The 20,782-nt window shown below is 33.5% G+C and overlaps 3 protein-coding genes across 12 annotated transcripts; 1 reads left to right on the top strand and 2 right to left on the bottom strand.

The window, feature by feature from the left end:
• Positions 1-2,760: 2,760 nt before the first annotated feature.
• Positions 2,761-7,373, bottom strand: LOC8268093 (F-box protein At3g58530). 4 transcript variants are annotated; one of them, XR_003080628.2, is made up of 12 exons: positions 7,209-7,373; positions 7,059-7,118; positions 6,887-6,970; positions 5,893-6,023; positions 5,714-5,789; positions 5,352-5,422; positions 4,946-5,032; positions 4,791-4,863; positions 4,641-4,708; positions 4,490-4,558; positions 3,774-3,889; positions 2,761-3,026 (listed from the first exon to the last, which is right to left on the bottom strand). XR_003080628.2 is itself a non-coding variant. In XM_002531122.4 (12 exons), the coding sequence occupies exons 1-12, from the start codon at positions 7,371-7,373 to the stop codon at positions 2,961-2,963; spliced, it is 1,056 nt and encodes a 351-aa protein (XP_002531168.2). In that variant the 3' UTR covers positions 2,761-2,960. The 4 variants fall into 4 exon arrangements, 2 of the variants coding, with proteins under 2 accessions (XP_002531168.2, XP_048225928.1); XM_002531122.4 differs by having other exon boundaries at positions 3,774-3,879; XR_007214376.1 differs by lacking the exon at positions 2,761-3,026 and adding an exon at positions 3,045-3,679.
• Positions 7,374-7,571: 198 nt separating this feature from the next.
• Positions 7,572-10,754, top strand: LOC8268092 (protein WHAT'S THIS FACTOR 9, mitochondrial). 6 transcript variants are annotated; one of them, XR_007214374.1, is made up of 5 exons: positions 7,572-7,935; positions 8,139-8,177; positions 8,283-8,339; positions 8,430-9,400; positions 10,187-10,754. XR_007214374.1 is itself a non-coding variant. In XM_048369970.1 (3 exons), the coding sequence occupies exons 1-2, from the start codon at positions 7,631-7,633 to the stop codon at positions 9,329-9,331; spliced, it is 1,293 nt and encodes a 430-aa protein (XP_048225927.1). In that variant the 5' UTR covers positions 7,614-7,630; the 3' UTR covers positions 9,332-9,371; positions 10,187-10,754. The 6 variants fall into 6 exon arrangements, 1 of the variants encoding a protein (XP_048225927.1); XR_007214375.1 differs by lacking the exon at positions 8,283-8,339; XR_007214372.1 differs by having other exon boundaries at positions 8,283-9,400.
• Positions 10,755-11,400: 646 nt separating this feature from the next.
• LOC8268091 (DEAD-box ATP-dependent RNA helicase 37) lies at positions 11,401-19,192 on the bottom strand. 2 transcript variants are annotated; one of them, XM_048369969.1, is made up of 7 exons: positions 19,039-19,192; positions 17,316-18,241; positions 17,131-17,214; positions 13,451-13,693; positions 12,584-12,751; positions 12,133-12,246; positions 11,401-12,047 (listed from the first exon to the last, which is right to left on the bottom strand). In XM_048369969.1, the coding sequence occupies exons 2-7, from the start codon at positions 18,072-18,074 to the stop codon at positions 11,562-11,564; spliced, it is 1,854 nt and encodes a 617-aa protein (XP_048225926.1). In that variant the 5' UTR covers positions 18,075-18,241; positions 19,039-19,192; the 3' UTR covers positions 11,401-11,561. The 2 variants fall into 2 exon arrangements, with proteins under 2 accessions (XP_048225926.1, XP_048225925.1); XM_048369968.1 differs by lacking the exon at positions 19,039-19,192 and adding an exon at positions 18,818-18,980.
• Positions 19,193-20,782: the final 1,590 nt, after the last annotated feature.

The following is a 20,782-nucleotide window of genomic DNA, read 5'->3' as shown; positions in this document are numbered from 1 at the left end:
GTACTAATTTATGCAAATTCTTGCATGAAGGAGTTGCTGAATGTGTTGATGTTTTTGAAAAGTATACTCGTTGTATGTGTTCCTGGAAATGTTAGTTAATCACTCCAATTAAATCTAATAAAAGGAGATGGTCTTTTGCAAATATTTTCATTTTAATTTTCCATTTATTACTGTTCACTTAGCAGTTTTTCTACCTTTTTGGAGTTTTATAAAGAAGAAAAAATGGAATCAATTGATATTATAAATATTAACAGTCTTGAGACAGCATAACTTGGCAAAAACTAGTATTGACATACTTAGTCTAACGAGTATGTATTAAATTTTAAATCTAAATCTTTTCTCCTCATTTATAATAAATAAATTACTAATATTACATTTATGCTTAAATATCAAAACGACAAGATGTATATAGGGTCAAATAAAAATATATGATGCTATTTATTCCAAGAAATTCATTTTTCTCATTAGGGCTTTCCCATTTTTATTGTGTTTGAGTTGCCCTTTCTTTTTGTGGGTTCTTATAAAATTTGAGAGACATTAAAACGGAGAAATAATGGGTATGTTTTTATCTTATTTTATTAAATCTTTTAATTTTTATTTTATTCTATTAAATTTTTATTGTTTTATTTTTTATTTTACTAAAAATTCCTTGCACATATTTTATGAGACGTTTGTTTATTTTATTAACCTTTATACTTTTATATTTGCTTTGATTAATTACTAAATAAATGTAAGAATAAAAATACAAAGGCGTAATTAAATAAAATAAAATTAAAAAATTTAATAAAAATAAAAATTAAATTTTTTTTAAAAACTTAAAAATACATTTTTCCTATAATAAACAATTTATTAGTGCTCTTGATTCGGTCTATCACACTAAGAGCTTTAATGACCAAAAGTTATTCTAATTTCTATCACACTCACATTGCAATGGAAGGAAAAGGAAAATTTGACTTTGCTAAAATACCCTCAATAGACCTCTTAAAGCAATATACAATAATTCAAATATTGATAGATTAATTAATCTATCTACAATTCTTAATATTCAAATAAAAAGAATTTTGTATTAAAACTCAAATTTTCTTTTTATAGTAATTTATAATTTTAAAATCAAGTAAACAGAAATCAATCATATTTATGTTAACTAATGAAGGGTATTTAAGATATTTAATCATTAAACTAACAGCTAGAAAAGAAAAGTAGCATATATTTTTGGACAGACTAAAAGAAAAAATGATCTATCAAAGTTGGATGGAGGGAGTATCTTGTAACTTGTATTTAATCGTTTTGTAATGTTTCAATGTTTTTTTTTTTTTTTTCTATTTTTTCCTATTTTAAAAACTTTTACAGAAGAAAAGAATTTGAATTCTTAACCTCTTCCAAGATGGATACTCGATCGATTTATCTCTTGACCATTTGTTTTTCTTGGTGACGGAAATATTGCATTTGGCTCCCAACTCAACAGATGGTCAGGTTTTCCGACAATTTGCTGCTACAAGTAACAGCAGTCAAGTTATTGCTGGTATTGTCAACTTTCCATCTGGTGAATAAATGGTTATATCAATATTCCTGATGTTTTCTGAAGGATTTCCAGCTCCTCTACCAATAATGTGCTTATTCTGATGACGAACTTTACTCTGGAATTGATTTCCAGTGACAGGAAAAATCCCACAAGCTCCTGTAACAGATTGAGGAAAAAGGAAAGGCTTCAGGTGGGCATGGCTAGTGGGATCATGTCAACCCTCATTATTGGTGCTTAGAAACAATAGCTTGTAATCCTCTCACTCTACTTCAATTCACTTGTCTCAGAAGCATAACTTACTTCAATTCACTTGTCTAGTCTCAGTAACATAACTTGAAGAGAAGTTATTATGTTGCAGTCTTATACATCAATCCAAGAAACTGGTAAGACAATGGCCCCGTCGTAGAGCAGTTTACAGAACAAGTTTGAAGCTATGACCCAAGACATGAAAGTAATAACCAACACATATGATTTAAGTGTTGTATTAATGGAGCAAACTGGCTTCAAGAAAATGATGACATAACATCTAATGCAAAATTCAATACAACCAAAGATTTTATATTTCAAGGATCCAACTGTATAACTCAAAAAGTAACATTACTTGGGATAGTATATGAATGATGAATCACTGTCAATTAATTGGAAAACAGACTCTCATGGTGGATTTTACATAACTAGATAGTAGAAAGATGAGAGTTAGCTATCCTGAAAAACACTTTTATGATCAACTGGCTTCAGATAAAATCCTCAGGAGAAAGATCAGGAACTGATATTATAATAGAATTTCTAGTGTTTGATGCCATCCAACACAAGACAGGCAGGCAACACTTAGGAGTCCATCAGTATTCAGTAAGGCTCACCGCCATTAGGAATAATTTGAACAAAACCAAAGCCCAAAATGCTACCTCAAAGATCATAGCAATCCTTACAACTAGAAATACTTGGAGATGAAAATAAATAAAGCTAAAGCCATAAAGCATTGCTCTAACGATTTGAAGGAATGATGATACCCTAAAACAACTGGAGAACATAAATAGAGATGCAATAAATTCATAAAATCTTCAAAATCTTTAAAGTAATAAGGCACGTCCAAGGAATTAACAAGATAGACGATCTCATCCAGCTAAAGATGAGGGAGTACATAAGTATCTCAAAATTTCATGCTGTTTGCAGTCACCCTCTAAGTGGCCCAGACAACTGGAAGAACAAGACAAATTGGAAAAAGAATAACACCCATGTTCAAGCCAAAATGTATCCATAACCAACATTCAACAAAATCACAAAAAATGACCGTAAATTTATGGACTAGTTAAGAAGAGCAGGCTTTTCTTTGACAAAAATCACCTCATAACATTAACATTTATCCAATAATGTCATAAAACAAAATACATGTAGACGTGATGAGGAAAGATAAACTCTATGCATAATTCCAGACATCTCAGCTGTGTACTTTGAAACACATAAGATGAGGAAACAGCTGAAGCAACTCATCACGGCTCCGTCTCTGCAAAAAAATAAATTTCATTAACTAACCGGTAGAAAATACAGGGGGGATAAAAAAATTCCGAAAGACTTAACAATCTCAGAAAATATAGAGAGAAAAAGAACTAAGCTTAGTCTGAAATGGAACTTTGAGCATGTTCTCACGCGCATGCAAGTGCATTCACATAAATACAACTTTTGCTCGTCATGTTTTCCAAATTCCAACAGTCATGTAGTAGCACTAGCAACTGAAGTGACAACAATCCATAGTGCTAATACATAGAAAACCATCTTGAATGCATAGATGATTGGCAGTTACAGTATACTTGTATCAAAATTAAGTTATAGCATAAATAACCATAAAATGGTAGTAATTCATAGTCTACATCATATCATTAAATAGTATAGAAGTAATTAAGTTGATAGATAAATAATATATCATACAATAGGAAAGAATATTACCACATGATGATATTTAGAAGAAATTTTCCTAGCGAGGTTTTGGTCCTTATTTTATTTGTTGCAGGTGGCACAAATACATAATTTGGCCATTTCAAGTAAATAACAACCAGCATTCTTACTATCGACCCTTTGTGATCAAAATACTGTAGTACCTTCTGTTTTCCCCTTTTGGGCCAAGGAAGTTACTAAGGTTTTCCAGTTATGATCTAAAAGCTGATTAGACAAGACATGGTAGCTATTAACATGCAAATGAACAAAATATGAAGAATGGTCAAAAGCCCTTTGCAACAAAGGAATAGCCAGATACCTTTATGCCAATGCATCCATTAACATCGAGGGTTGTGATTGTGTTTGAGCAGGACCTTGAAAGGGCTTCCAGGCATTTGTCAGTCACACCAACTATTCCAAACAAGCTGCATCATTCTTTCCATGATATCAGAGACAAGACTAGCATAAGACTCTTATTTGGATAAGAGCGAAGAACAACCCACATGCATATTAATATTAGAATGGCCATGCGTACTAGCCTTACAGAAATAGACAAACAACGATAGCACTATGAAGGAAAATATCAGTAAGCTCAAGTTCACTGCTGAATTATTTCTGCAAGTGATTCAGTGATGTTAATTTGTAAGTTTTATCAGAAAGTAACAATTCCAGGTTACTTAACTTTGATTTAGTAACAGAATGGCCAAACACTAAACAAGAAATTTTGAGCGTGCCACAGTTCACTACTGACTAAATTCAAGCTTGAATAAAAACCTATGACAGTAGTGCATACGACAAACTCCTTGAGTACGATAGAATGCAGACTATTAACATGATCTACAAAGTGCACCAGCAGGCCAGCTGCTTAGAGGCGGTTGAAAAATGAATAATATTTAATACATAGTATTGTTCCATCAGCATTGGTAAAAACTCCTTGAAAATCAGCCTTTGAAAACAGCAAAATTGTTTCTGCCATGCATAGTCAACGTGAAAGAAGGAAAATAAGAGAGAGGGGAAAGGGGGTGAAGGGTTTACCTAAGAAACTCAAGATAGGTGCAACCTTCAGCAATAGCTATAACCCCCGCATTAGTAACTCGAACGCACCTGTCAAAAGCAACAAAAGTCTTTTTATGTAATTATTATTTCTTACTATAACGATTCCTGCAGATCTGTTATTTTCACTCACCATGTCAAATTGAGTGAGGTGAGATTCTTGCATTTAGCTATACATGAAAGTCCTTCATCAGATAGATTCTGAAAGTTATATTTCAAAGTAGATCAAACTTTAGTTAACAAAATAGGATGTCAAATACTGTTCAGGAAAACTGAGTTTCACCTGGGCTCCACATAAATCTAAAATTCTTAGATGGGCCAGATTTGATATATTCCTGTAAGCTTTGTCAGTGAAACTGAAAAGAAGTAAGGTCAATATGAATTCCATTATTTGGAGACATGCAAAAATTATAAAATCTAGAAGACATCAATACTGACGTGGACAGGGCGTAGAGATTTAAACTCTTGAGAGAGGAGCACTTGGACAATATCTGTTGCAAGCCATCGTCTGTGAGCTTGATGCACCTGGAAACACCAAGTTATAAGATGTATATGCCTTCATCAGCACTAGTCAAATTCTGATCCTAATTGAAATATTCCTTTTAAAAAATGTTTTAGGAGAACAAGTTGGTGTAAAAATCAATAGGTAAATAATCATACCCTTCTTTATTAAAAATCTTTTAGCAATCTAAATTTGTCGGATCAGGAATAAAGAGATGTATATTCACGAATTCAGAAACAGAACACATTGAGAACCTTTTTCTATTTACAGAAGTTTGATCTTATAAAATCTAATGTTCATAAGCTTGAATTGATAGAATCTATATCAAAATAATTTACATACCTAGTCAGGTCCAATAACTCTATGTCTTGATATAGATCAGCAACTAATTGCAAACTTTTGTCTGATATGTTCTGCAATTTAAAAATAAGAATAAGAAAGGAATGGATTTTACTTTTTATAAAATTAGCAAAGTGATTTTTCATCCATTTATGCTTACTTGCAAGTTATCTCTTTTTTCCCTATTCTGTTGTATCGAGTATCTAATGAATATAATACTCCATCCACCATATATAGTTCATTTTAATTATATCCTTCCAACTATAAGTGTGCTTTCATTTTTAAAAAAAATAAAAAAATTCTTCACTCTCCTTCAGTATAAGCTGCAAATAGGACAAGGAAAAACTTAGTTTGTGATCAAGTACCTTACAGCCACTCAAGTTCAAGTCAACTATATGTTTGCAATTCTCCACCAACTGCTTTATACCAACATCTGTTACCCTGAAGCACAATCCACATGCCAATATTTAGCAAAAGATATCTGGCTCTTATAATTTACTTGAACTCTGATGCGCTTTTACTAAGCATTTTGATTTTTTAGTACCTTACATTCCAATAAATAGAAAAGACCTTCAAATTTGGACAAGCACTGGTTATAGCTTCTATTCCTTTGTCAGAGATCTTCTGGCAACCATTAAGGTTTAAGGACTCCAGGTTTTGAAGAGAACTGCTAGCCTGAAATGTATAATTGTAATCGCTATCATCTTCTGGGACAGCAGAAGCATTTAAGACAATTACTATACTGTATAAAGTAATTTTTGACAAATTTTGGATGGAACTATCAAATTAAGGTAAACTCTCATACTATCCCTGTTCTGAAGTAAACCTGATACCATTACTCTTACATCATGGTTAAGAAATTTGAAAAGATTAATATTTCTGCTGACTTGAAACTTCAGCCTAACCTTTTATGAGTATGTTAATACTGTGGTAAGTAGGTGCTACTTACAAACTGACATTACCAATGATGCAAAAATGTTGGGAGGTTAGCTAAAAGGCTTAAAAGATTTAATGTTTCTGCTGAATCGAAACATTCAGCCTAACCTTTTATAAGCATGTGATGCTGGGGTTGGGTTGATGGCGATGATAGGATCTGAAGATGGTCCTCTTTCTTCACCACATAGGATAAGCAGTTGCTAATTAAAACTGAAATTACCAACGATGCAAAAATGTTTGCAAGGTTAGCTAAAAAGATATAAGTTTTTTTTTATCTTTTCACTTGTTTTTCTTCTCTAAAAGTTATACTTCTAAAACTGTTATATTACTGAAAATGGTTTAATCTCTGCATTTGATACTACAAACTAGTAAGTTCAATCCAATTATTAAGACTTTCTACATAACGTCATGATCCAGTGATATTCCCATTAAGGTTAGGTCTCGGGATAGTTAACCTAATATTATGTATAACCTTTTTAGGGTTCTGCTTCTGGTAGCAACATGCTATGGGGTGGTCTCCACTTGAATCGAAGCTGTTTACGTATAAAGCAATGTCCAATCTAATTTGTCAACATTTTACTCAAATGCCACAGTCCACAAACCTTGCTTTGAATTACTTGAAGATGTCTGTCTTCAATATCTTGTGCAAATTCAAGATTAATCTGCTTCACATGCCGGTATCTTGGCTACAACACACAAACACATATAGATGAACAATTGCCAATAAAAAGATATGCATAAAATATAAAAGCTAACAAAGAAAGATCAATATACCAGTGAAAGAGCGGATATTAATCTATCTCCAGCCTTATTCATCTCACGAAAATCAAGAGCCTTTAGATAAAAAGAACAGAAAACCAGATCAAGAAAACCATTGTAATGTTGATATCAATTGGAAAGTTATCAGGGAAAAGAAAAACACACCAGCCAGAGAGATGGGTAAGAGATGAGAGAGTGGTGAAGCCAAGGACTGACAAGTAGAAGAGAAATAACGTCTTTTTGAGAAATTGTTGTGCTCACTATCTTCATTACTTTTGGGATTGTTTCTCTGCTCCATGTTTGCTCCTCTTCTACTTTCTTCCTTTCCATTCTGCAACAAGATACGGCCCTCCAGTGTCTTTCTGTAGAGAATTTTGCTTTTATTTATTTTGTATTTGGATGACAGGTCGTTCGGAATACGACAGCTATAAACGGTACGTACGACATGTCGTCAAAGAGAACGACTTCCCTTCTTTGCTTAAATCCATAATCAATTGCCCACAAAGGTTTTGGTGGCAGTTTGAGGGTTTTAGCTAAAGAACTCAAATGAACAACAAGAATTCAGAGCACTAATTTTCAATGAAAAGATGAAATCTTTGATCACTATGCAAAAGTTATTACAACCCAAAACTTCATTTGAACCCAACAACATCAGAAGCAACAATCTTTACCATTATTTTCTTCAATGTCGATCAATAGTAAAGGTTAGGCTTAAGTGGGTAAAGAACCGCAGCCTAGACCACATAATTGACCGAGAGACAGATCTTAAAGCAGCTTGTCTTTTAAAGGATGCAATCAAGCGTTCTCCTACTGGCTTTCTCACTGCTAAGTCCGTCGCTGACTGGCAAAAACTTCTTGGCCTCACTGTTCCTGTTCTTCGCTTTTTGCGCAGGTATTTTTTGTTAAATGGATGTGGGTAGTGAAGTCTTGACCCTTTATCCATTTCTTGTTTGATAGTAAGTGTGGTTAATTCGAGAGTGCATGATTATAAAGGTGGTGAAAGTAGGAATTCTCGTTTTCAATTTACGGATTTTCTCTTACTTTCCTTGTTTCTACTGTTTGTGGTTGCTGCAAATTTTTGTGGGGGCTTTGCAGGTGATACGGCATCTGACTCGTGCGAGTGTCAACTGATGTGTAGGTTTGTAGAATATCTGTGTAATTGAAGATTTTTGGTTTATATATGTTGAAGTCATGGATTTTCTAACATTATTGCTGCGCAACTTTTTTGTGTGAATATAGCTGTAGAGAGGATATGTAGGATGGTTAAGACAATAATATTCTCAAATTTATCAATCTGTAGGTACCCAACTCTTTTTAGTGAATTTCCTCATGCCCGTTACACTAATTTGCCTTGTTTCCGATTAACGGACACTGCACTTCTTCTAGATTCACAAGAACAGAGCATACACCAGAATTATGAGAGGGATACTGTGGAGAGGCTCTGTAGACTGCTTATGATGATGAAAAGTAGGACAGTACCACTTCAATCGCTACATCCTTTGAAGTGGGACCTGGGATTGCCAGATAATTTTGAGAGAATACTGATTCCAAAGCACCCTGATTATTTTCAATATGTGAGGGCATCGAATGGTGTTGGGTGCTTAAGGCTTGCGCAATGGCGAGAGGAGTTTGCAGTTTCTGCATTGCAGCGGAGTAGTGAAAGCAAAGAAATGGGTAATAAGTACCAGCAATTCAAAAGGGGGCAAACCACTTTGGCTTTCCCAATGAGTTTTCCAAGGGGGTATGGAGCACAAAAGAAGGTAAGAGCATGGATGGAGGAATTTCAGAAGTTACCTTATATTTCACCATATGAGGACTCGAGACAGATCGACCCAAATAGTGAACTCATGGAGAAGCGAGTTGTTGGGCTCTTGCATGAGCTTTTAAGCCTGACTATTCATAAGAAAACCAAAAGGAATTACCTGAGGAGCGTGAGAGAGGAGTTGATTCTTCCACATAAGTTTACTCGCTTATTTACAAGGTATCCAGGGATTTTCTACCTCTCATTGAAGTGCAAGACAACAACTGTTGCTCTTAGAGAAGGTTATCAACGGGGAAAGCTGGTCAATCCACATCCTATTGCTCGTCTAAGGGACAAGTTTTATCACGTAATGAGAACTGGACTTCTTTATCGGAATAAAGGTGAAAACGCGATACCTCAAGACATTTTGCTAAATGATGTTGAGGATGAGACTGTGTTGGATGAATCTGAGGAGGAAGAGGATGAAACAGGTGATGACTGCTATGAGGTAACCTCTGAGAGTGAGGATGGGTCTGATGAAGATTAGTTTGTACCCAACCACATCAACAATCTTGCTCCATAATGAGGTGAGACAGAAAGATTCCCCAATACTGAGGTAAGGCATACATTTTGCAGATTATAGCTTGTTTTGTAGATTACTTTTAGCAATATTATTTTGAGACATAGTGGAAAATGAGAAGGGTAGTTATTGTTCATCACATTGAAAAATTATAAAGACATTGATAACTTTAGAAATCCACTTGCAGTTTGCTAATCAAGGTTGATTTATGCTACTCTTTGCCATGCTGAATAAACTTGGGTACATTGGATAACAATATTGTTTTTCAACAGTCAGTTTATATGTCTCTATAGCAATATTTGGACTGTTATGCAAGACTAAATAGAAAATTCCTTACCGACTTAGGGCAGAGAAACTGATGTGCAAGATTGTCAGTCATACTTTCTAATAGGAAAAACATATTTGGTTTCACGAGAAAAAGGTGCATGTTGTGAGTTGGTATTCAAGTCTCCTGTTTTGGGAGAGAATAGCTGCTTTTTGAGGCTTTGTAATTGTTCCAGCTTTCTATATTTATTATCCCTTCATAGGAGTAAAACCAACTGTTACCATCACGTACTGAAACTTCTAGTTTTAGTTATATTTAATTCAATAACTTGAAATTGTGATTGGTCCCAATATAGTGAAGATATGTATGAGAGAGTGACAGAAGTTGGCCTTTTTTTTCTTCATCAGTTATATTGTATTTTATGTTGTATGTGAACATTTGTTTCTATGTAGGCTTACTGATTGCTGGCTAAGCCTGTTAATGAAAAGCTAACGATAACCCTATCTAGGCTGTTCTTTCTTGGTATTTATATTGGTTGTCCTGCTATTTTTTCTCAGGTTTTTACATAAATTATGGGTTTCAAGCAGCAAATCAAGTCAACTAATGAGAGGATCATATTTAAGGCTGCAGGAAACTATCTTACAAGTTTTCGTAAATTTCCAAGGAAAGAGAACCGCCGAATCAATCAAGGTTTGAGAGAAGAAGCAATTGGTGATATTGGTTTGTGATGGTGTAAATGAAAGATCACATGAATAAATGCTATATACTGTGGAGTCCAGATATTGCTGTATCTGTGGGAGCGCCAATCTTGGTTGAATAATGTCGGCCATTCCAAAGTCCTCTTCGAACAATAAGCAGGTGTAGTGTCTTTCTCAGTCATGGTTTGCTTCAATGATCCTCATGTGATGGGCAAAACTTAGCTATTAGGTTGGATATGGTTGGAACAAAGATTGCTCTACTGTGCTCGTTTTCATGACTGCTTTATTGTAATGTTCATTGCTGATATCAACAGTTTCGGAATCCAATTTTCTATTAGCTTTTCATTATGTACAAGAATTGAAGGCTAATGAATATTGCTTATTTTGGATAAGTTCATTGGAAATCTTCAAGATATTGATTGGTTCACTAAATTCCATAAGGTGCGTTTGGCATTGAGGTTAGATTGAGAAGTACTTTTTTCAATTTCAATTTTTATTTTTATTTTATTTTTTAATTTTTTAAATTTGCTTTTACTAAAAAGCAGATAAATTGATGCTTCTTTAAAAAATTTATAAAAAGTCAAAAAAATCAAAATAATTAAATAAACTTTTTCAACAATCAACACCCTTATTTAGGCAAAGACTGTTCCCAAACTGGTGGGTTTTCTTATGCTTCCTTTCTCTAATTCTTTTTCTTTTTGCTTTAGTATTTCGTAGTAGCTAAGCCTATTCAAAGAAACTGGAGTCCAGCAAACAGTCCAGAGGCCAATATTGAATTTTCCTTCTCTTTTCTGTTTTTTTTTTTTTTTTTTTTTCTTTTGGCTCAGAATTTCTGAAACAAGGATGGATTAATATGAAGTTAATATATCCTCATCATTTTAGAAGAGGAAAATTGTTTAATCAGTAATAATGATTCAAGCAATTAATACTAAGAGTTTATTTGTTTGATGGAGTAGATATTGCCAAAGCTTTTATGCTCTCATTGCTTTCTGCTTCGACAAAGTTTTTGGTTGATAAACACCTAAAGTAAATTTGATTGGTTTCTTTCCATACTCCCAGTAAGCCGACAAGAATATGGAACACCATACAACTTTCCATAGCTAAGAAAGAACCCAATTAAAAACAAATCAAGAACAATGGAGTATCAAAAGTTTGATCTTTGAAAAGGTGGGGAAAAAAATTATATACTCATGAGAACAAGAGAATTTTTTGATTTCAGTATTTAATGGGACGCCTAATCCCATGCACTGGCCACACCTGCACCATATCCCCCGTTATAACCTCCAGGAACCCCATATCCACCGCTGCTATTCCCTCCACCATAATAATCAGCGCCTCTACCAAAAGAGCCCTCTCTTCTAAAGTCACGGCCACCAAAACGGCCACCCCCAGTCCGTCGATTCTTACCGCCACCGTATGAAGCCCGCGAAGCATAGCGAGTGAGCCAAGCAGGTACTTCCTGATTGGCTTCTTGCATTAAATCGGCTAGCGGTCTTGCCAATGACAAATTGTTCTCATTAAAGAAAGCCGTGGCTAGACCTGTTTTCCCAGCCCGTCCAGTTCTCCCTATTCTGTGAACATAATCATCAATGTCATTTGGAAGATCTAAGTTGACTACATGTGCAACATGAGGTATGTCAAGACCACGTGCTGCCACGTCTGTTGCTACTAAAATAGGTGTCTTCCCACTTTTGAATGATCTTAGTGCCATTTCCCTTTCCTGCATACAAACCAGTAACATATAACTAACTTAGGTAGATCATATGGTTAGAGGAAAGAACTACAATACATAACCCAGAAGTCACCTGTTGCGTCCTATCACCATGAATTGTTGTAGCAGGAAACCCATTAACACACAACCAATTTTCCAAGGAATCAGCTCCCTTCTTTGTTTCCACAAAAACTAATGTCAAAGAATGCTGCAAATTCATCAAGAAACTATTACCATATGACAAATATCAGAAGACCCTTACAATCCATTATTACCATCTAATAATCCTTCTATATCTCATTGTTATATCTTAATCCAACCTTTGTATCCTGATAAGTTGAACCTATATTCTCCCTGTTTTATTACTCTTTTTTCTAGAGAAAACAACTTAAGCAGCCATATTTGTGATTTCAAACTACACTGGGAAGATGACAATGGCTATACTAAGACCCTTTGCAAATTAACAAATCAAATAACCAGTAGCCGCATTAGAACAGAAAAAATAAACCATGTAAAACTTCCAGACTGTAAATAGTTTGAACTACCTTAATATTAATTTCAGTTTCCCTTTGTGCGTGAAGAAGGTCCATTAGATGGCTTCTCTTGTCAGTCTCATGAACAAATTCAACTCTTTGAACAATCAAATCCGTACTAGAACCAACCCTTCCAACAGCCAAAAAAATGTAACTTGCAAGAAAATCAGATGCAAGTCTCTGAACCAAAAAAAGTAAAAAAACAAAAAACAAAAAGACAAAGTTAGATTTAATCTTCAATTCCAGGACTTCAATTTCCTTAGCCTTTAAACATGTAATCACACCATAACTTAAATCCCATAACAAAGCCAAAACTAAAACCATAACTACAGAAATTAGACATGCAATATTATGTATTTCATTTCTTTTTGTGGTGACTTTTTATGAAAAAAGATTCAAAGGGTGTTTATGCGAGTTAAAAAACTGGAAAACGGAAGTTCGTTAACATCTTTTCTGTTCAAATTTAAAAAATTGTGTTCCGGTTTTCCAAATTTGAATAAAAGACTTTTTTATAAAGCTTTATAAAACTCTATTTCAGTTTTCAACTAGGAAAATAATTTCTTAACATTTTCGTTTTTCTTAGAAAATTCCCTCAAAAACATCTTAAAGTGCATCTCATTATTCCACATAACTTTAAGGAAAATATTCTACTTTCGTAAAGACTTCAAGTAATGATCTCACAACTTTTGAAACTAACAACCTCTGCTCTTAATTTATAAATACATATATATATATATATATATATATATATATACATATATATATATATATAAGAACTGTATATATCATCCAAAGGCATGGATTCATGATATCAATAACTGAGATTCAGAAGAAAATGAGTGGAAACCAACAGAGAAGTACAGAGCATCTAAAACAAACCTGTATTTCTTTTGGAAAAGTGGCACTGAACAGCATTGTCTGTCTCCTGCCAGGAGGGGGCATGTCCATTTGTTCAACTATCTTTCTAATCTGAGGCTCAAAGCCCATGTCAAGCATCCTATCTGCCTCATCAAGTGCCAAATATCTAATCATTTGCAACGAAATTCTGGCCCTCTCGAGCAAATCCACCAGTCTTCCAGGAGTTGCCACCAGAATATCAACCCCTCTTTCAAGTTCACGCAGCTAAAGAAGCAATGAAGAGTACATTAACAAACAGTCATTGAGATACTATACCATGACATACAAAACACAGCTAGAAGAGTAGTAGTAGCAAGAAGATAGCATGATTCTATCAAAGAAAACAAGAGAAAAGAGATAGTATGACAAACAGGAAAATGCATAACATATTGGACGCTCATTATCGCTCTCCCTACTAGTGAAATAAGTTTCTTCATGTTGAGGCATGAATAAGTTCAAAACGATTTCCTTATTATTGTCCTCCCACCTATAGCCAAGTATACAGATGAGGAAAAGGAAGAAGAAAAAGAAACAGTGCTCTACACCGATATAAAATCAGTGAGCAAGAAAACAGGCTAGTCCAAAGTAACACTACTCCAAGAACATACAACTTAAACTTACACAACATCCAACATGCACCAGAATCAAAGATGAATGCTCATTGCCTTCTCATTTGCTGCTCCTCCAAACTTGGCTCTATTTAAGTATACGACTCAAGCTCACTTTTCAGAAGATTTCAGGAAGAGAAAAAAAAAAAAGAAGAAGATGAATTCTTTTAACTGCCAGAAAGTTCTGACTTTTCATAGGTTTGATCCTGTAGAACCTGACCCATTTCCTCATTGAGGAAAGGCTACAAAAGAAATTCTTTCAACAAAGATGTGAATTGGGCGATTAAACATAAAGCAGAGACTGAATCTTGATATACCTCATGATGATGAGATTATGCAAGTAAATATTCTTGCATTCATTGCTACTGCCCTGTTTATTCTAGTTCCTACTGCTTATGTCCTTTTATACTTGACTAGCTTCTCAACCCCATGGTGATCAAGACATGGTGCCGTATGTATACGTTTCATATATAACATTAATCTTTTAAATCATATGACAAGGTTTCTTTTTTACTTTAATTATTTTCTTCTAATTCTCCTCCCTTTTCTTTGGCATTGGGAATATGGAGTAGAAAACCAACAAAGCATATATCCACCTCAGCAAATAGTTAACCTTAACTCATAATAGCTCATCAATCACAATTACATTCTTCAAACCTACAACTATAACTAAATTAAAGTACAAGAAAAGGATTTATGGCATAATAAGTAAGTCGATAACGGAACACCAATAATCACCCAAATTTCAAACCTAGTGCACTTTACAAACAAAATACCTTGTGGACAGTATAAGTCATACACATAACAGTAGAATGCAAAAATAATCAGTCATACAGGCAATTCATCCATCATTGTCTCAGAAAGACCAACATCCAACAATAAGAAAATCAACATGGTAGATCCAAGTCAAATGACTCAAATCAACATTAAATAAGAAATTAAACTAAATGACATGATAATCTTGTAGATCAAGCAACTTACAGTTGTTAAAACATAAAAGTCAAAAAAGTAGTTTAAAGAAATGAAACAGTTTTAGAGGCCTCAAATTCTAATACATTGCATAAAGGCTGATTTTTTGATACCCTGAATGTAAGGCATATATGCTAATTAAGAATAATTTATAGAAACAAAAGGTTTTGTGCCCAGCTAAAATGGGTTAATTAAGGATATCAAAAATAAAAGATTTACTATGAAGGAAAAATATCTGCAGCAACAGCAAGGAGGTAATAGTCAAATGCAACTCTGCAAAGAAGCAAGTGTAGCAACAAACTCATAATGGTGTTCAGAAATACAAATAAATTGAGTCCATCAAGACTTCCTTATCGAGTAGACACAAAACTCAGAGCATTATCCTAGAATAGAAGAGGGAGAGGGCTGAGCCTAATCAGAAAAACATAATTGCATTACTGAACGGTCACACAATTATCAGTACATGCGCATAACACTAAGAGCACATATACCAAACAAGTGAATGCTATGCATCCTTGAAGCAGCAAATACAATCAAGAAGATCAATGCTGACAAAGCCTAAAGGTTGTTTCCCTGAAAACTGACTCCTTTGGACAGCAAATATGTCGCATACCCTAGCATCAGATATTCTGGTTTCAGAAGACTTCTTTATCCTAGCAATATACTTACATGATGGCTGATTGTCCTTAGAGCTTAATCACAAAGTACAACCATGCCTTTGTTACAAACTTCATATCATCTGTGTTTTCTTATCTTTACTTGTAACACAACTCAAAAATCAAAATCTGCTGCTTTGTTAGGTTCATATTCTGTGTAAGATGTCAAAACAGTAACAAAAAGGAACTGTATGACCCAGATAATAAACCTTTTGCAGCCTCAACCTCCATAATAGCTCTTGCCGCACAACCACCAGCTTCCTACACATATCTGCTTCCAAAATCCAAATTAATAATTTTCCCTCCATGAAATATTAGCTCATTCACTCATTCACTCGGAGAAAACAAATTCTGACAAGTTGGCTTTTATGATGACATTCATTTGTCTGCTATAATTCTAATGGTATATTCGACCAATTCCCAGAAACATTAATGACTACTGAACACAACATCTGACCAAAAAGATAGAATTATTTCAGTATGATTTGAGGGGAAAACATAAAGTGCAATATAACAAAAGCCTAATAACTTTCTTAACAGAGAAACATCAAATATAGATAAATTTCCTGAATAGAAAATTTATAGGCAAACACAACATTTTGCACACATGCTTGAAGCAGGGGCAATGGTGAAGAAAGAACCTGGAGTGGAGTGGATGAGCAACTGGCAGTAACCGCCCAGAATATTGTGAACGTACAAACATAGACGACTAAGACAAGTACATAATAGCTTTCATCTTTGAATATCTATGTCATTGTAGTAGCAACAATCCTATCCTCATAGCACCATGAGATAATGGCCAAAGAAATGCAAAATTCTTTTTAAAAAAAAAAAAAAGAATCACATCAGATATAAGCATGTTTGGCTTGATTTATTAAAATTAGATGGAACCTTGCAACTCTGATAATTCTTAGTTTGGGCAAGTACTTAAAAAATATACATAGTCCAGGGAAAAAGAAAAAGTGATCCGGTATGAATATAATTTTTTTACTTATTCAACACACTTTCACACATTTATACTTCCTTCCACCATCTGTCTGTATATCTCATATCTTGATCATATCCCAATCCTCATTTTTGTGAAAAGTTATTCCTATGCTTCACAATTATTCTAGAGTAGATTTTCAATTGTAGAGAAATAAATTGAAAAGCTTCGTAAAAGCCTACAACAGAGGAACAACTTATACCAATCATTTTGCTTTTAAAATTAACAACCTTTCTTTTTAATTGGACCTCTCTTTAATCTCCCTTCTTCTTTTATAAATAATAAAATGAGAGAGAGAGAGAGAGAGAGAGAGAGAGAGAGAGAGAGAGAGAAACATCGAATATAGATAAATTTCCTGAACAGAAAATTTATTAAGGCAACCGAGTTAAAATAACCACATATGCACAAGGAGGAAAAGACAGAAAATAGTCATGTGATCTAAACCTGTTGGTTGATTGGTGCTCCACCATAAGCAACTACCACTTTGACACCAGTTTGATATGAAAATTTTTTGGCTTCATCATGTATCTGCAATAGGAATGCAACAGTAAATAAAATTAACATTGGCTGGCCCAAAATAAATTGCAAACTACAAAAATGCACATGAATAGCCTCAAGCTCAACCATACTTGACACGAGAGCTCCCTTGTAGGGGAGAGAATAAGAGCAAGCGGATATACAGTCCTTGGTCCACGAGGTCTCTGTACATACTGCTCCCTCATGATTCCACTAATAATTGGAAAGCAGAAAGCAGCTGTCTTCCCTGACCCCGTCTGAGCACAAGCCATCAAGTCCCGCCCAGCAAGTATAATCGGAATAGCATTGCGCTGAACTGGAGTTGGCTTCACATACTTGCACCTCCGAATATTCTGATTCAATGCCTCACCTAAGTCTATCTCTGCAAAGGTATTCACAGGCGGTGGCACATTATCACCACTTGTCTCCACCGGAATATCCTCATAAGCGTCAAAATTAATGCCTGTATTTTCTTGTTCGACAAATGCGCTGTCCACATCACCATCATTGTCATCAAAAGGATTCACCTCTCGCTCTCTCCCCCGGTCCCACCCACCACTTCTATTATTCCAACCACCACCACCACCAGTACTCCGACCACCAGAACCATAACCTGAAGTGCGCCCAAAATCTGGTCTAGGACCACTACTCCAGCGGGAACCACCAGCTGGAGCACCATAACCTACACGATCATTGGCTGGTGATGGAACAGCAGGTGGTGGAGCAGCAGCAACATCAAATGAAGGTGGTGCCCGGTTACGGAGATGTGGGGGAACATAAGTGGGACGGGAAGGACGATTGTTACCAGAGGAAGCAGAGGCTGCACTCTCAGATGCAGAGTTCGCCACAGAATCTGCCCATGAAGTTCTCATAATTTCTTGAAATCACGGTTTTTTTAATTTCCACAATTACAAAAACCTATTATTTTTATTTTGAATCCTACCAAGGATTATAACAACCAAATAAAAAAAATCCAACTCCTCCAAGTCAAAATCTCCTCTAATCCAAGTCAAATCACTTCTTATTGCTGATCATAACCCTGCTCAATCACAATGCAAATAAAATTAAACAAACCAAGCTGTATAAAAAAGTTGAGTAAAACAAAAACACATGCAATTTAGCAAAATTTTACTCCGAAACAAAACTGATTAATTAAAAGTTTAATATAAAAAAAAAAAAGCATAAAATCTGCTAAATTAAAAAAAAAAAAATACACGCATACAATTAAGCATAAAATAAAAGCACTAAAATACAAAGTTAGTTACAAAAACTTAAAATCAAAGGCCAAAAAGCAAAGCAATCAAAAAAATCATATAAGATCTTGAAAAGCAGAAATCTAAGTAATCTGAATAAACAAAACATACAATGCAATTTCAAAAGAAATTAAGACAAAAAAAAAACTAAAAACAAAGAAACGATTTCGTTACCAGAAGAGAAAAACAGCATACATTTGTTGTAATTCTTTGAAACAAGCAAAAGCTTGAAGCAAAAACAAAACTTTTGAAAAAAAAAATGAAAATCAAGAAGAACCTAACTAAGAGAAGCCATTGAAAAAAAAAAAAGAAAACAAGAAAGAAAAACAGAAAGAAGGCAGATAGATATAGATATAGAGAACCTGTTTGGTGTGTGTGAATTTGATTGATTATTAGAACTGAAAATGCGAAACCCTAGTTTTTCTTTGGGATCAGACACCAAGCTAAAATATCGCTTTTACTATATTTTCTTCAGGAGAGAGAAGAAAGAGAGATTGTGTATAAAATATTATAATAATAATAATAATTCTTTTTATAGGGAGAGAGAGAGAGTTTGTATTATTATATATTTCTTTTTGCTTACTCTTTCAGTCTTCGGTTTTTCTTTTTCGCTTGTTTTTCTCTGCTGGTGGTGTTGTTGTTGGTGGTGGTGGCATCTATCTTTGTGTGTGTACCAAATGAGAGAGAAAAATATCTATAATTGAACGGTGTCCGGACCGCTTCTAAGCCTACGGTCTTCAAGTTTTCTTACCAACTGAAGCCTTTCTCTTTTTTTTTTTTTCTCGAGATTTTAACATTTGGTGGTAATTTTTAAATGGGAAATGTGCATTTTGGTCTCCATGATTAGTTTAATTAGATAATATGATTATTTTAAAATATATAATATATTAATTATATTTAAATATTTATTAATTAATAAATTAATTTTTTAATCAGATAATAATTCTATTATTTGAAAAACTAAGTCGATATAAAAAAATTCGTTTCACATTCGAGTAGATTTATAAAAAAAAGTACTCAAAAATAAAAAAAATAGCGGTAGCTTTATATATTTCTACATAATTAACTTTGGCATTACAGAATCAAAAACATACATATAATCCCTAAAGTGAGCAATGGAGGATTAGGTTTAAATCATAAATTTCAAAATTGAGGTGTCCATAACCAATTGTCCTAATAGGCTTGTGATTAATAAGCAGTGTTTGTTTTGTAATAAAATGGAAGAAAGATATGTATATAGTTGGTGAATAAAACTAAGTATAATTTTTTCTTTTTTCTTTCTTTTTTTATTTTTATTCTTACTATAATTATTATTTCATATAATTGTTTGCAACTATATATAACTAATGGACTTTTATTTTATCATTAATCCTTCGTAAAATCACTATTAGACTCTCCACTTGAAATTTATGTTCTTTTATTAGAACCCATCTTAAATTAAATTGGAAAGTTTTTGTTCAAATAATTTCTTCTTTTTTTCCAAAATAGAGAAGGAAAAAAATGGTAATAATAATGCATGAAAATTTCAGAATAAAAAAATAATAATTTTAAAACAGCATTCATTTAAACCTTAAAAAGTGAAAGAAAATTTGAGATTTGTATTTATACCATCACATAACAAGTCAACCAAAGTATACAAAAATCCGTTGTCCATAAAAGTTAAGACTCTTTGGATAGGAGACTTTAGGAAAATTATAATTAAATACCCTCTTATTTATATAGATTTTTTGAAATCTTTAATAGCAAGTATTGAATATGTTTGATTTTTATACAATCTTTTAAAATTATCAACCAACATAATTTGGCTTTTCTTTTAAGAAAATCATCATACTTATCATTTATAAAAATAAATTTATACATCTTAATATAAAATTACATCATTATAAGAATGATCAAATAATGCATTAAAAAGATAAAATAATTTACATCAAAGATCGCTAATCAAGTTACCAGAGTCTTTAAATATTTCTTCATTAAATGTGCTCTGCTTAATGATTATTTTATATTTTTATAACTTTGATTAAAAAAATTTAATATCGAGATTTTTATCTAAATTTTTATCAAAAAAGATGAAAAAACTCATATGAAATAAGATAAGAAAAACTCTCATAATACGAAGATAATAAAACTTTCATAAAAAAACATGCTTAATAAAAAAAAGAAACAAATAATAAAAGTTAGAGTCAAAGACGGATTGCTATCTCTTAAACTTCTTTATTCCTTGAAAAAATAGAAAATAAAAATTTAGAGAACAAAAGAAAGAATTTATGCTCTTGTTAATAACTTTTTTTGGATAAATAGTTATTGATATCAAATCTTTGGACATA

Source organism: Ricinus communis, chromosome 10 (genome assembly GCF_019578655.1).
Source record: "Ricinus communis isolate WT05 ecotype wild-type chromosome 10, ASM1957865v1, whole genome shotgun sequence".
Lineage (NCBI taxonomy): Eukaryota > Viridiplantae > Streptophyta > Magnoliopsida > Malpighiales > Euphorbiaceae > Ricinus > Ricinus communis.
The sequence above is the reverse complement of the archived record's forward strand: the minus strand, read 5'-3'. Positions and strand labels throughout refer to the sequence as shown.

Bases quoted from the DNA above. Each gene is read 5' to 3' on its own strand.
- LOC8268092 (XM_048369970.1), top strand. From the start codon at position 7,631: ATGAAATCTTTGATCACTATGCAAAAGTTATTACAACCCAAAACTTCA. The intron at 7,936-8,343 runs GTATTTTTTGTT...ATCAATCTGTAG, and splicing joins GTTCTTCGCTTTTTGCGCAG to GTACCCAACTCTTTTTAGTG.
- LOC8268093 (XM_048369971.1), bottom strand. From the start codon at position 7,373: ATGGAAAGGAAGAAAGTAGAAGAGGAGCAAACATGGAGCAGAGAAACA. The intron at 4,559-4,640 runs GTGAGTGAAAAT...TGCTTTTGACAG, and splicing joins ACCTCACTCAATTTGACATG to GTGCGTTCGAGTTACTAATG. The intron at 3,880-4,489 runs GTAAACCCTTCA...AGAATGATGCAG, and splicing joins ACCTATCTTGAGTTTCTTAG to CTTGTTTGGAATAGTTGGTG.
- LOC8268091 (XM_048369969.1), bottom strand. From the start codon at position 18,074: ATGAGAACTTCATGGGCAGATTCTGTGGCGAACTCTGCATCTGAGAGT. The intron at 17,215-17,315 runs GTATGGTTGAGC...TTCCTATTGCAG, and splicing joins CAAGGGAGCTCTCGTGTCAA to ATACATGATGAAGCCAAAAA. The intron at 13,694-17,130 runs GTTTAGATCACA...TTGCTTCTTTAG, and splicing joins GAGCACCAATCAACCAACAG to CTGCGTGAACTTGAAAGAGG.